General features: G+C 41.0%; 1 protein-coding gene across 1 annotated transcript in view; it reads left to right on the top strand.

Moving 5' to 3' along the window:
* stard15 (StAR-related lipid transfer (START) domain containing 15) overlaps positions 1 to 7,910 on the top strand; it is a 153,219-nt gene extending 145,309 nt beyond the window's left edge. Inside the window, exon 6 of the mRNA XM_043711001.1 lies at positions 6,704 to 7,910. Coding sequence (XP_043566936.1) covers positions 6,704 to 6,934 — 231 coding nt within the window. The 3' untranslated portion in view covers positions 6,935 to 7,910. The remainder of the gene's footprint in view (positions 1 to 6,703) is intronic.
* The last annotated feature ends 8,147 nt before the right edge of the window (positions 7,911 to 16,057 follow it).

Here is a 16,057-nt window from a genome sequence, read left to right as displayed (position 1 = left end):
TTTTCTGAAGCCTTTCAAGTTTCACAACATCCTTCCGATAGGAAGGAGACCAGAATTGTACGCAATATTTCAAAAGCAGCCTAACCAACATCCTGTACATCCACAACATGACCTCCCAACTCCTATATTCAATGCTCTGACCAATAAAGGAGAGCATACCAAATGCCTTCTTCACTATCCTATCTACATATGACTCAATTTTCAAGGAACTTTGAACCTGCACTCTAAGGTCTCTTTGTTCAGCAGCACTGCCAAGGACCTTAGCATTAAGTGTATAAGTCCTGTTAAGATTTTCTTTCCCAAAATACAACACCTTGCATTTATCTAAATTAAATTCCATCTGCCACTCCTCAGCCCATTGGCTCATCTGATCAAGATCCTATTGTAATCTGAGGTAACCTTCTTCACTGTCCACTACTCTTCCAATTTTGGTGTCATCTGCAAACTTACTAACTATACCTTGAGCTGTCTTTAGCAAATAGAATAAAGGAGAACCCTAAAGCTTTTTTTAGGTATATGAGGAATAAAAGGATGATTAGGGTAGAAATAGGGCCAATCAAATACAGAAGTAGGAAGTTGAGTGTGGACCCTGTGGATATCGGAGAGGTGCTAAATGAACATTTCTCATTGGTTTGCACTCAGGAAAAGGAGAATATTGTAGAGGAGAAGAATGAGGTAGGAGATATTAGACTAGAAAGGATCGAGGTTAGTTATGAACAGGTGGTCATAACCAGCCATCTCATGTACCCTTTTTGCCCTCCTGATTTCCCTCAAAAGTGTACACCTACTGCCTTTATATGCTTCCAAGGATTCACTTGATCTCTCTTGTCTATACCTAACATATGCTTCCTTCTTTTTCTTAATCAAACCCTCAATTTCTCTAGTCATCCAGCATTCCCTATACCTACTGTCCTTTCCTTTCACCCTGACAGGAATATCCTATCTCTGGACTTTCGTTATCTTATTTCTGAAGGCTTTCCATTTTCGAGCCATCCCATTACCTGCAAACATCTTCCTCCAATCAGCTTTTGAAAGTTAGAACATAGAACGTAACAGCGCAATACAGGCTCTTCAGCCCTTGATGTTGCACCGACCTGTGAATTTAATCTGATGCCCATCAAACCTGTACTGTTCCATTATTATCCATACGTATGTCCAATGTCCATTTAAATGCACTTAATGTCGGCAAGTCTACTACTGTTGCAGGCAGGCTGAACCACACCCCTAATACTCTCTGAGTAAAGAAACTACTCTTGATACCTGTCCTAAATCTATCACCCCTCAATCTAAAGCTGTGTCCCCTTGTGTTAGCCATCACCATCCGAGGAAAAAGGCTTTCACTGTCCACCCTATCGAACCCTCTTGTTATCTTGTACATTTCGATTAAGTCACCTCTCAACCTTCTTCTCTCCAACAGAAACAGCCTCAGTTCCCTCAGCCTTTCCTCATAAGACCTTCCCTCCATACCAGACAACATCCTAGTATATCTCCTCTGAACCCTTTCCAAAGCTTCCACATCCTTCCTATAATGCAGTGACCAGAACTGCACATAATACTCCAGGTGCGACCTTACCAGTGTCTTGTTCAGCTGAAGTATGACCTCATGGCTCCAAACTCAATCCCCCTACCAATAAACGCCAACACATCATATGCCTTCTTAACAACCCTATCAACCTGGATGGCAACTTTCAGGGATTTATGCACCTGGACGCAAAGATCTCTCTGTTCATCTATACTGCCACGAATTTTACATCTTCCGAAGTGAACCACCTCACACTTTTCCGTATTAACCTCCATTTGCCACTGCTCAGCCCAGCTCTGCATCTTATCTATGTCCCTCTGTGACCCACAACATCCTTCTGCACTATCCAAAACTCTGCCGACCTTATTGTCATCTACAAATTTACTAATCCATCTTCTACACCCACATCCAGGTCATTTATAAAATTGACAAGCAGCAGTGGCCCCAAAAACAGATCCTTGCGGCACACCACTGGTAACTGAGCTCCCGGATGAAAGATAGCCATTAATCACAACCCTCTGTCTTCTTACAGCTGGCCAATTTCTCATCCAAACCGCTAAATCACCTTCAATCCTGAAACTGCGTATTTTGGGCAATAGCCTACCGTGTGGAACCTTATCAAATGCCTTCCTGAAATCCATATATACCACATCAACCGGTTTACCTTCGTCCACCTGTTTAGCATCTTGTCAAAGAACTCAATAAGCTTAGTGAGGAACAACCTACCCTTCACAAAACCGTGTTGATTATCCCTAATCAAATTATTCCTTTTCAGATAATATAAATCCTATTTCTTGCATTCTTTTCCAACACCTTACCCACAACCAAAGTAAGGCTCGCTGGCCTATAATTATCTGGCTTGTCCCGACTCTCCTTCTTAAACAAGGGAACAACATTTGCTATCCTCCAGTCTTCTGGCACTACTCCTGTCGGCAGTGATGACATAAAGATCAAAGCCAAAGGCTCAGCAATCTCCTTCCTGGTTTCCCAGAGAATCCGAGGGTAAATCTCATCCACCAACATCCTCTCATGTCCCCTCCTGGCTCTTCTTAGCCCTCTCTTTACACCTTTTCTGGCTAACTTATGACTCTTAAGCCCCATAACTGAGCCTTCACGTCTCATCCTCACGTAAGCCTTCTTCTTCTCTTGGCAAGAGCTTAACTTCTTTTGTAAACCATGGATCCCTCTGTCAACAACTACCTCCCTGCCTGATAGGGATATACTTATCAAAGACCCACAGTAGCTGTTACTTGAATAAGTTCAAGTTTGTCCATCCCTTGCAGCTTCCATTCCCATCCTATGCATCCGAAATCTTGCCTAATCGCATCATAATTGCCTTTCCCCCAGTTGCACCTCTTTCACTGTGGTATATACCTAACCCTGTCCATTGCTATTGCAAACATAACCAAATTGTGGCCAAAGTGCTCACCCACCTCCATATCTAACACTTGGCTGGGTTCATTACTCAATACCAAATCCAACATGGCATCGTCCCTTGTTAGCCTGTCTACATACTGTGTCAGAAAACCCTCCTGCACACATTGAACAAAAACCTATCCATTTAATCTACTTGAACTATAGTATTCCCAATCAACATTGGGGAAGTTAAAGTCCCCCTGAATGACTACCCTGTTACTCTCACTCCTATCGAGAATCATCTTTGCTATCCTTTTCTCTACATCCCTGGTACAATTCAGAGACTCACATCAAACTGCCAACAGGGTGATCTCTCCTTTCCTGTTTCTAGCCTTAACCCAAACTACCTCAGTGGATGAGTCCTCAAACATTATCTCAGCTGCTATAATGCTATCTTTGATTAACAATGCCACACCACCCCCTCTTTTACCATCTTCTCAGTTCTTACTGAAGTTCTTGTCTAATACTGTCAAAATTAGCCTTCTTCTGGTTTGGAACTTCAACTGTTAGATCTGGTCTAACCTTTTCCATCACTATTTTAAAACTAATAGAATTAGTATCACTGGCCACAAAGTGCTCCCCCATTAACACCTCAGTCACCTGCCCTGCCTTATTTCCCAAGAGTAGGTCAGGTTTTGCACCTTCTCTAGTGGGTATATCCACATACTGAATCAGAAGATTTTCTTGTACATAGTTAACAAATTCCTCTCCATCTAAACCATTAACACTATGGCAGTCCCAGTCCACGTTTGGAAAGTTAAAGTCCCTACCGTAACCACCCTATTATTCTTACAGATAACTGAATTCTCCTTACAAATTTGTTTCTCAATTTCCTGCTGACTATTAGGGAGTCTATAATACAATCCCAATAAGGTGATCATCCCTTTCTTATTTTTCATTTCCACCCAAATAACATTCCTGGATATATTTCCAAGAATATCCTCCCTAAGTACAACTGTAATGCTATCCCTTATCAAAATCGTCACTCCCCCTCCTCTCTTCCCTCCCTTTCTATCCTTCCTATTGCATTCATATGTTGGAACATTAAGCTGCCAGTCCGTCCATCCCTGAGCCACATTTCTGTAATTGCTATGATATTCCAATCCCATGTTCTGATCCTTGCCCTGAGTTCATCTGTCTTCCTTGTTCGGTCTCTTGCATTGAAATAAATGCAGTTTAATTTATCAGTCCTACCTTGATCTCTGCTTTGTTCCTGCTTACCCTGACTATTTGGCTCATTTCTTTTCTCAACTGTACCAGTCTCAGATTGATCACTTTCCTCACTATCTCCCTTGGTCCACCCTCCCCCCACCTTTAATAGTTTAAATCCTCTTGAGCAGTTCTTCCAAATCTCCCTGCCAGTATAATATTCCCCTTCCAATTCAAGCTATCCTTCTTGTACAGGTCATTTCTACCTCAGAAAAGATTCCAATGATCCAAAACTGTGAATCCTTCTCCATACATCAGCTCCTCAGCCATGCATTCATCTGCTCTATCCTCTTATTCCTACCGTCACTATCTCATAGCACCAGAAGTATTCCAGATATTACTCCTCTTGAGGACCCCCTTTTTAAATTCCTGTTTAACTTTATATATTCTCCCTTGAGAATCTCATCCTTTTCACTTTCTATGTCGTTGGTACTAATGTGTACAATGACCTCCTGCTGGTCCCTCTCCCCTTTGAGAACATTCGAGATATTCTTGAACCTGGCACCAGGGAGGCAGCACACCATTCTGATTTTTCGCTGCTGGCCGCAGAAACGTCTCTCTGCGCCTCGGACTAGAGAGTCCCCTAACACAATTGATCTCTTGGAACTCGACGTACCCCTCATTACATTAGAGACTGTTCATGCTACATTCCCCTGAAAGTCCATCACCCCCTATATTTTCCAAAATAGCATACTTTTTTGAAATGAGGCTAGCCACAGAAAATTCCTATACTATCTCCCTACATCTCCAACCGTTTTTGAAGTTAACCCATGTACCTAACTGTACCTGTGGCTTTACTCCCTTCCTATAACTGCCATCCATCACCCCCCCATAGCTCTTGTAAATTCCTCATTGCCTCTAACTGTCACTCCAACCAACCCATTCGATCTGACAGGTTTTGCAACCAATGACATTTGTTGCAGATATAATCCTCGGTAGCTGGTAAATATTTTGAAACTCCCACATTCGATAAGAAAAGCATATCACTCTACTAAAGATAATTTTACTCCTTCCAATCTACAGACCCAGAAAATAGCACCATCTTATTTCTTTACAAAACTCTTCTCCAGGTTAACTTAATACTTATGGCTTAGTTCTTTAAATTTTAATCAAGAGACAGATCCCAATAAAGATATATAATCAAGAAAGAATCCACTCTACTCATTATTGTAGATTTACAGTAAGGCTATACTTAAAACCATTCGCTTATCTGTTTCTATGCTGTGACCTCTCTCAGACAGGTTCCTCCAAGATCAGTTGTGAATTTTGCTGTTTAAGTTTTCCTAGACATACTCCGATGTCCAGCGATACCCTGCACATGAATTCAAATAGCAAAGGCAGTAACTGCGCAAATTCACTGCTGTGTCAATTAGCAGTGTGGGTTTCTTCTCTCTCTCCCTTACGGACCATGTACTCGCTGCCTTCGTCTGTCTTTCTCCCTTTTAAAACTGCTGTTGTTTTGATTTTTTTTCTCCAAAACAATTGCAGCAGCATATAAAACAGTAATTGCTGCTCCTGGAATTCGAGGAAATCACCTCCAACACCTAAAATACCTCAAAAAAGGAGCAGATGTTACAGCTATAAATTTTTCCCATCCTCCTTCTTGGAGATTACACAGAATCATGGTCTTTCCAGCTTTTTTGTTTTGACTGCCCTGGGATCTCCTTCTGATGCCCTTCTACAGGAGGCCAGGGTCCCATGTATCTCTATCCCTGCTCCATCAGAAGATGAGTCAGGACCTCATTGGTCAACTCGGAGCCAGGACCCATCAGTCGACCCAGCATTGAAGGAGGTGCGGGACCTCTGCAGCGTGGCTGTCTCCAGCTCAGAGACAGTGGACATTGATGCGATGGCACTAGTGGAAGCAAGAAAGGAGCACATTGCCAGGACCCTGGGATTGATGTCAGCCGACAGCGATTGGAGAAGCTTAGAGGGTGAAGGCCACAGAGAAGGAAAGATGAACGTTTGAAGCTGCTTCAGTTTAAGTAATATCAATAACAATTAATTTATTCAGTATTTTATCATTTATACGGTTTATTCAGTCATTTATTTAATAATCCAAGATAACGTCTGAACGTGGCAACATTATCCACTTTTCACTGTACCTGGATACAAGTAACAATACATTATATATATAAATAAATAGATAGATAAATAAACAGACAGATAGAAAAGATAAGATTGACCCATGGCCGGGATTAATAGAAAACAAAATCTGGCAACATCTGTGGAAAAGAAGGGGACATAATTTTAAAGCAAAAAGCAGGAGATTTAGACAGACCTATGGCAAATATTCTTCACTCAGAGGATGATGGGAATCTGGAGGTTAGGTGAAGCGAGAAACCTCAAAATAATTAAAAAGTACTTGGATTTGCACTTGAAATGTAATAACATTCAAGGCTATGGGCCAAGAGCTGGAAAGTGGCATTGGTATAGATTTAATGAAGTTTTTTATTGGTGCAGACTTAGTGGGCTAAATGACCTCTTCTATGGTGTATGATTCAACGATTCTATGATACTAAACCTCAAACAAGACACGCTCTTTGTTTTCTCTAGGCTATGAAGCGGATTTACAAAGCCTGTTTGAAATATCCTGAGTGGAAGCAGAGACACAACCCTAACTTCAAGCCCTGGGTGTATCCTGAGCAGAACACGCTGCCGAGTCTCAGTCTTTCGGAACTCTCACTGCAGCACGCCTCATCACTAGAGAACATTGACGAAAGCAGCTTGTCGGAGGAGAAGGTTCACATCAGTGATGAGGAGGATAGTTATACGAAGGACTCATAACACACAGGAACAAGAGAGTTTAAAAGAATGCAAGTGATAGAATCATTTATGTGGAATTAAAGACTCAGTATCCCTTTTACATTAAGTCGCACATCTAAACCAAGTGTCAGACTAGTCTGTCTCTGCAGCAATGAAACCATATAACACAAGACTTTAAAATTATTAACAGTTCGGTGTGTCTTTATTGACAAACACTGCAGTTAGATCCAGGATTAAGCTACTTTGAGTAGACACTAAAGGTTTGGCTGCATTTTCCATCCTGGTCCCTCAAAAGACAATAACCATCCTCTATCGTGTAACTCTGCGATGTAGGTTATTGGGTGTAGATGGATTGGCTTGCGATTTTGCTACGTCATTGTGTTTCTTATTTTCATTCATCACAAAAGAAGCAAGCTGTTCCCATTCCCACTGAGCTTTGGCTACGTTTGGATGCTGCTTCTATTGGAGAACACCAGCAAACAGTGAAGCTAATGTCAAAAGGGATACTGCCTCTTTTAAAATCCTTACAGCCTCCATTATTCAATCAGACTCCTTCAAAGGCACCAGTTGGCAGACTCATCCTCACCAAACTGCATTTTAGGATTTACAAAGATTAATGTTTCGTCTGATTCAATGACATGAACTACATGAGAAACTTTAACCCTCATTTGTATTGTTATTATTAACTGCTTCCAATTGCCAGTTTATAAAATGATAACTTAGTGGGCTTTACTTGTTCTATGTTGTATGATTCTAAGCCTCAAACAAGACACACTCTTTGTTTTCTCTAGGCTATGAAGCGGATTTACAAAGCCTGTTTGAAATATCCTGAGTGGAAGCAGAGACACAACCCTAACTTCAAGCCCGAGGTGTATCCTGAGCAGAACACGCTGCCGAGTTTCAGCCTTTCGGAACTCTCACTGCAGCATGCCTCATCACTAGAGAACATTGGGTGGCAGGGTGGCTCAGTGGTCAGCACTGCTGCTTCACAGCACCAGGGACCTGTGTTCAATTTTACCCTCAGGCAGCTGTCTGTGTGGAGTCTACACATTCTCCCTGTGTCTGTGTGGGTTTCCTCTGGGTGCTCAGTGTCTTCCCACAGTTCAAAGATGTGCAAGTTAGGTGAATTAGCCATTCTAAATTGTCCTTAGTGTTCAGGGATATATAGGTTAGATATATTAGTCACGGGAAATGTAAGATAATGGATCTGGGTGGGATACTGTTCAAAGGGGCGGCATGGACTTGTTGGGCGGAAGGGCCTGTTTCCAAACTGTAGGAATTCTAACTTAAGTTTAGGCAAGGTTTCTAAATTTCAGGTGAAACTGTTGGTATTGGTGAGATGAGAATAAACATCCTTGTGTTGTGACACAGGCCACAATATTGAGATCCTAGGCTAGTATTACATTGTCCTTATTAAAAAACTTCTTTAATCAGACCAGCAGACAGTGCTTCTCAACCAATAGGATACGGTTATATATTTCAAAGGTAGGAGTATAGCAGATAAGGCAGATGAGCTTAGAGCCTGGACTAGTACATGGAACTATAATATTGTAGCCATTACAGAAACTCAATTGGAGAAGGGCAAGATAGGCAGCTCAGTATTCCCAGGTTTAGATGTTTCAGGTGTGATAGAGGGGGATGTAAATGGGCTGGAGGAGTTGTATTCCTGATCAGGTGAGATGTCACAGCTGCACTAAGAGAGGACATCTTGGAGAGCTCATCCAGAGAGGCCTTTCAGATAAAACTTAGGAATAAGGACGATGTGGTCACTATGATACGGTTACACAATAAACCTCCCAATAGCCAGCAGCGGACAGAGAAACAGATATATAAGCAGATGATGGAAAGATGTAACATAACAGAGTTGCTGTTGTGGGTGATTTTAACCTCCCCAATATTGACTAGGATTCCCTTACTGCAAGGGGCTTAGATGGGGCAGAATTTGTAAGGTGTAGCCAGAAGGGTTTCTTGAAATAAGATATAGGTAGTCCAACTTGGGAAGAGGCCATACTAGACATTCTACTGAGGAATGAGCCAAGCCAAGTGATTGAAGTTTCAGTGTGGGAGAATTTTGAGAAGAGTGATCTTAGTTCCATAAGTTTTAAGATAGTTGTAGCAACAATGAGTCTAGTCCTTGGGTGAAAGTGTTAAACTGGGGAAATGCTAATTACAACACGCAGGAAGAAAAAGGATTTTAGGTGATCAAGATGGAGGACAGGAAAAATTGTGGCTGTAAGTACTGCTCCTTTTTGAGATACTTTAGGTGTTAGAAGTGATTTCCTCTAATTGCAGGAGCAGCAATTACTATTTTAGACAGTTGCATTATTTTGGAACTTTGGGGTAAAAAGATCAAAACAATGGCACTTTAAAAAGAAGGGACACAAATAAAGGCAGAGGTGACACGGGCAGAGAAAGAAACCTATCCTGCTGTCTGACACAGCAATGAATCTGCACAGTTACTGCCTTTGCTGTTTGAGTTTATGTAGTTCTGGACATGTCAGGTGGGGGTGAGATAGTGATGGAAGAGATCAATTTGAGACTGGTACAGTGGGAAAAGAAGCAAGTCAAACAGTCAAGGCAGGCAGGAACAAAGCAGAGAACAAGGTAGGACAGATAAATTAAAATGCATTTACTTCAATGAAAGAGGCCTAACAGGGAAGGCAGATGAACTCAGGGACATGGTTAGGAACATTGGACTGGGATAACATAGCAATTACAGAGACGTGGTTCAGGGATGGAAAGGACTGGCAGCTTAATGTTAGAGGATAGAAATGCTACAGGAAAGATAGAAAGGGGGGGGGTCAAGAGCAGAGGGGGTGTGGCATTTTGGGTAAGGGATAGCATTACAGTTGTACTTAGGGAGGATTTTCTCGGAAATGCATCCAGGGAAGTTATTTGGGTGGAACTGAGAAATAAGAAAGGGATGATCACCTTAATGGGATTGTATTATAAATCCTCTAATAGTCAGTGGGAAATTGAGAAACACATTTGTAAGGAGATTTCAGTTATCTGTAAGAATAATAGAGTTGTTATGGTTGGGGATTATAACTTTCCAAACATAGACTGAAACTGCCATGGTGTTAAGGGTTTAGATGAAGAGAAATTTGTCATGTATGCACAATAAAAATGTTCTGATTCAGTATGTGGAAGGAGCAAAACCTGACCTGCTCTTTGGAAATATGGCAGGGCAGGTGACTGAAGTGTCAGTGGGGGAGGATTTTGGGGCCAGTTACCATAATTCTGTTAGTTTTAAAATAGTGATGGAAAAGGATAGATTGTATCTAAAAGTTTGGGGTAGCATGGTGGCTCACTGTTTAGCACTGGTTCCTCACAGCACCAGGGTCCCAGGTTCGAAAATCAGGAAACAGTTTTTCAAAATGAAAAGTCAGAGAGAGCTGGAAAGTACTGCCTCAAATTTCAGTGGGCCCTGGGGTAAGTGACTCTTTCAAATCTGAGATTGATAAATTTTCCACTGGCCAGGATATTGTACTTTGGGAAACAAAGGCGAGTTAAATGAGTTGTCAGGTTGATAAGACTAATTGAACAGTAGAGCAGACCCCAGGGGCTGAATGGCCTCTCCTGTTCCCAGTGTTTGTATGGCGAGGGAAGTCCTACACTCACTGCCTGTTCCAGAGGAACTGAGTGCTGCCTATCAGGGTGAGAGTTTATGTGCAACCCTATTTGGTATCTCTTATATTACCTGTGATAAAAATCACACTCACTAGTGATGCTTCTCTATCATTCAGAATCGAGAGTGTGGTGATGGAAAGGCACAACAGGTCAGGCAGCATCCACGGAGCAGGAGAATCAAAGTTTCAGGCAAAAGCCCTTAAATTCCTGGTGAAGAGCTTATGCCCAAAATGTCAATTCTCCTACTTTGTGGATGCTGCCTGACCTGCTGTGCTGTTCCAGCACCACACTCTCGACTCTGATCTTCATCATCTGCAGTCCTCACTTTCTCCTCTACCATTCAAAGTCTAGCTTCAGACTGTGATCAATAATATTTACTGCCTGTGCCAGTGTATATAAGGTAGAGTGTGACTGGTACCTGCAGAACTGCACACCATCAAAATTAACAGCTCCATTAGGATATATGTGGGAAAATTTTTATCACACTAGATTTTGAAAAAGCTGCTTCAGTTATAAAGGGCAGGACCATATCTGGAGAACTGCTACAGTATTGGTCGCTTTATTTAAGAAAGGATGTATGTGCATTTGATGAAGTTCATGGAAACATAGGAGCAGGAGGAGGCCATTCGGCCTTTGAGCCGGCTCCATCATTCATCACGATCATGGCTGATCATCTAACTCAGTAGCATAGTCCTGCTTTCTCCCCATAACCTGTGATCCCATTTGTCCCAAGTGCTATATCTAGCTGCCTCTTGAATCCATTCAATGTTTTGGCATCAACTACTTCCTGTGGTAATGAATTCCACAGGCTCACCATTCTCTGGGTGAAGAAATATCTCCTCATTTCTGCCCTAAATGGGGTTCCCAGAATCCTCAGACTGTGACCCTTGTTTCTTGACTCTTGGTTCCCACCATCAGGAACATCCTTCCTGCATCTACCCTGTATAGTCCTGTTAGAATTTTACAAGCCTCTGTGAGGTTCCGCCTCATTTATCTGAACTCCGGCAAAAACAATCCTAACCTAGTCAATCTCTCCTCATACATCAGTCCCACCATCCCCAGAATCAGCCCTCACTGCACTCCCTCGAGAGCAAGAGCATCTTTCCTCAGAAAAGGAGACCAAACTGCACACAATATTCTAGATGTGGCCTCACCAAGGCCCTGTATAACTGCACCAACATATCCCTGGTCCTGTACTCAATCCCTCTCACAATGCAGGCCAACATCCCATTTGCCGTCTTTACTGCCTGCTGCACCTGCATACTTACCTTCAGTGACTGGTGCACAAGGATACCCAGGACCCACTGCACACTCCCCTCTCCCAATTTACAGCCAATCGAGTAGTAATCTGCCTTCCTGTTTTTGCTTCCAAAGTGAATATCCTCACATTTATCCAAATTACACTGCATCTGCCATTGATTTGCCCACTTGCCTAACCTGTTCAAAATATCAACTCTGCATCCTCATTACAGTTCACCCTCCCACCCAACTTTGTATCATCTGCAAACTTTGAGATGTTACTTTTTGTTCCCTCATCCAAATCATTAATATATACTATGAATAGCTGGGGTCCCAGCACAGATCCCTGTGGCACCCCACTAGTTACTAGTTATGTTAACTCCTATTCTTTCCTAGCACCATTTCTCTACTAACATTGATCTCTCTCAGTTCTTCCCGCTCACTAAATCTTGCATTCTCCAACATTTCTGGTGTCTGATTTGTGTTCTCTTTTGCAAAGACAGAACCAAAGTATGTATTCAGTTGCTCAGCCATGCCTTTGTCCCCGATTACACATTCCCCCAGTTCTGCCTGTGGGGGACTTGCATTTGTCTTCACCAATCACTTTCTCTTCATGTACCTATAGAAACTCTTTGTATCAGTCTTTATGTTCCTTGCAACGTTTCTTTCATATTGTATTTTCCCCTTCTTAATCAGTCCATTGGTCCTTCTATGCTGAATTCTAAACGGTTCCTTATCCTCAGAGTTCAGAGAAGGTTTACCAAACCAATATCTGGAGCAGGTAGTTTATCTTATGAGGAAAGGTTGGAAAAACCAGGCTAGTATAATCTGTAGGTTAGAGAGTAAAGGTTGGATTGATTATCCCTCATCCAGCAAATGTAACCAATGATTGTATTTACCAAGGACTCTCCTGCTCTCTCTCCCATTTGCTGGACCCTTGGCCATATAGCCTGAGACAAATAGCCTCCTCCCTCATCTTTTCATAGATTGTCAAAATCTAGTTGCCATGTCTACAGAGTAAAAGATGATTTTTTTCCTTTTATTTCATGCTTCAAGTCCATTACCAGAGCTTCAGTAAAGTTGCTGATAGAATATGCTGTACTGGATTTACATATACTGCATCTTTCACTGATTTCTTCTGTTAGATTTATGAAAAGGCAGCATGTGGCTCAGTAGTTAGCTCTGCTTCCTCATTGCACCAGGGACATGGGTTTGATTCCATCTTCGGAGTGGCTATTCATGTGGAGTTTGCACATTTTCCCCGTGTCTGTGTGGACTCGGTTTCCTCCCACACTCCAAAGGTGTGCATGTTAGGTGGATTGCCCATGGGAAATGCAGGGTTACAGGGATAGGATAGAGGGGTGGATCTAGGCAGGATGTCCTTCAGAAGATCAGTTTGGACTCAATAGACCAAATGGCCTGCTTCCACATTGTAGAGGTTCTATATAAAATGCTGAAGGCTCTTTACTGGTGCATGTGGAGAAAATTGTGAACTAGGGGGTCACCCATCTAAATCAGAGAGGAGGTGAATTATTTTCTCTTATAAAATGTGTCTTTGGAACTGTCTTCCTGAAAAGTCCTTGAATATTTTAAGGCAGAGGTGGATTGACTCTAGTGAACTAGCGGATGAAAGGCTATCAGGGATAGGCATGAATGTGGATTTTGAGAATGCAATCAGATCAGCCATGGTCTTACAGTATATAGCATAGAAACAAGGCCTTTTGGCCCACCATGTCTATGCCAACCAATAAACACCAAACTACACTAATCCCATTTACCAGCATTTGGTCCATAGTCCATTGTACCCTGGCATTTTAAGTGCTCATCCAGATGCTTCTTTAATGTTGTGAGAGTATCTGCCTCCATTATTCTTTCAGGCAGCATATTCTATATTTCTACCACCCTCTAGGTGAAAATATCTTTTCTCACATCCCCTCTAAACCTATCTTATTGAATGGTGGAGCAGGCTCAAGGGATCTACTCTGACTCCTTGTTTGAAAAATACACAATTTCTATTAAAGCAAACTTGAATTCAATTCTGGCATGTTGGTTTGGTGCCCAGATATTTCACTAAGATGACATTTGTGTCTTTTAACTTGATACTCCTCAGTATGAAGTCAGTCCATAAGATTATAAAGTATAGCTATTTGGCCATTTGGCCCATCATGTCTGCTCTACCATTCAATCATGACTGATACATTTCTCAACTCCTTTCTCCTGCCTTCTCCCCTTTGATTCCCATACTAATCAAGGAGCCATCTATCTCTACCTTAAATACTTTCAATGACTTGCCCTCCATAGTCTTCCACTGTCTTCAGTCATCAGTGTAATGTGAGAGCTCCTAGGATTCTCCAAAAAATATAAGATTACAATAAAGTTTAGGTACAGTTAGTATCTGGAAAGTAAAATGTGCAAGAGTTGACGGTGGATTACAAAAGGAATACAAATTGATAGCGTAAGCTTCATTTTTATTAGATTATGCTGCAAACCCAACAGGATCTTTCTTCAGGATAAACTAGCAGATACTGTGAGGTGTTACCTTGCAAAATCTAAATCTAAAAATCTAAATCAGATTGTCTGGACCTTTATATTTTTAAACATATTATCAATTTTTCCCTTTCAGGGTGACCATTTAAGATTCAATGTGTAAAATAGTTTTCTTTTTTATAAGCTAAATATCCTCAGCCATGGTTGTGCAATTTGAAGGAGTTTGAATTGTGTTCTATTTAATACACATCTTAAAACTATTATTAATACTAAGATTAGATTTTGACAATATTGTTCTGTTTTGTGCAAGTGACTGAAGCCTACAGCTTTTGTGCTTAAAAGTCTTTCACCTTTAAGTGCGCTGCTAACCCTTTTTTCGTCAAAATGCTAATTAAATGGAGCAGGAGCTTGTAAAGACAAGTCAAGCATTTATCAAGGAGCTGGCAATTAACATTCAAAAGGCACTACTTAACCCTTTAGAGCACGGAATGTCTTTTGGAACTTGTATGCTAATTAACTGCCAAATTTGATGTTTCTCACTTTGATTCGATCAGAAAATATTCAACAAACTTTTACGTTATGTACACATCAGGTTTTATTTTCTGATGACATTGTAAATTACATAATGAAGGAGGATTTGGATACTCTGTTGACAAACTACTGATAAACTTGATTAGTGAAGACCAGAAATCAACTTTAAAGTATGAATGCAACCAAACATGGTGTAATGCTATCATAGATTAATTTTGTGCAAAAAAAGGCACTCAACTCTGTCATCCTGTATTCTCTATGTTTGACGACAGACAAGATTTGGATAATAGAGCTAAGACCAGAAAGTGCTGGGGAGTTGTGAGTGCTGAGTTTCTCCAGCATCCACAGTATTTTATTCATTGAAAAGTTGGGTTTGATTCATGGCATTTGTGTAAAAGTGTTGACAGTACTGGACTACTGTGCTGTCAACAGCATTAATATGTTAGCCAGAGACTATTGTAGATTCTGTTCTTAGTTTTAAGACCTGACAATGAATGAATTTGTTTTGATATTGTGAAGCAAGCCAGAATCGGGAGAATATCCATGTTATCAGACAGTAGCAGTTTACCTGGTAGAAATTCCATTACTCTTCAAGTAACAAACATTTAAAATGAAAATTCTGTGACTTTCATTTGGAACTGTAAAGCTTTGCGATTTTCATACCTACATTCTCAAGTATAATTAGAGAAATGAACTGAACAGCAAGTTATTTTTATCACTTTATGACTATAAATTCTTTAATTTTGTTTAAGATCAATACTATTTTAATTGAGCAACGTGTTACATTTCTGAACAAAATTAAGTTTCTCTCAGATGGATTAAGCTTTCAGGCTAATTTATACATTTTACAAGTATTTTGATGAGGACAAACTTGCCAATCTACACTCCCTACAGATACTTGTGTCAGCTTTAATGTGGCCTAGAAACAGAAATTGTGGAATTACTCAGCAGTTCAGGAGCATCGTGAAAGTTAGTGTCAATTGCATGTTATGGTAAGGTAATTCCATGAAATACAGATGAAAGCCATTGTTTGATCAAGTACTTAGAGCACTCATAAAGAGAGACTGCTGGGATATAAGGTCAGTAGATAGAAGCAGATGTATGTAATGCTGCATTCTGTGAATATTGCAATTATCAGGAAAAGTAACAGTGTTGACTTCCATCTTCATCAACTGATTTGGGATTGAGTTAGTGGGTATTAAGTTTAATCATGACCTATGCAGGACTGGGGAAATTTGACTGGCTTTGTTTATTGAG

This window comes from Chiloscyllium plagiosum, chromosome 20, assembly GCF_004010195.1.
Source record: "Chiloscyllium plagiosum isolate BGI_BamShark_2017 chromosome 20, ASM401019v2, whole genome shotgun sequence".
Classification (NCBI taxonomy): domain Eukaryota; kingdom Metazoa; phylum Chordata; class Chondrichthyes; order Orectolobiformes; family Hemiscylliidae; genus Chiloscyllium; species Chiloscyllium plagiosum.
Note: the sequence above shows the minus strand (reverse complement) of the source record. Positions and strands in the feature narration are given on the sequence as shown.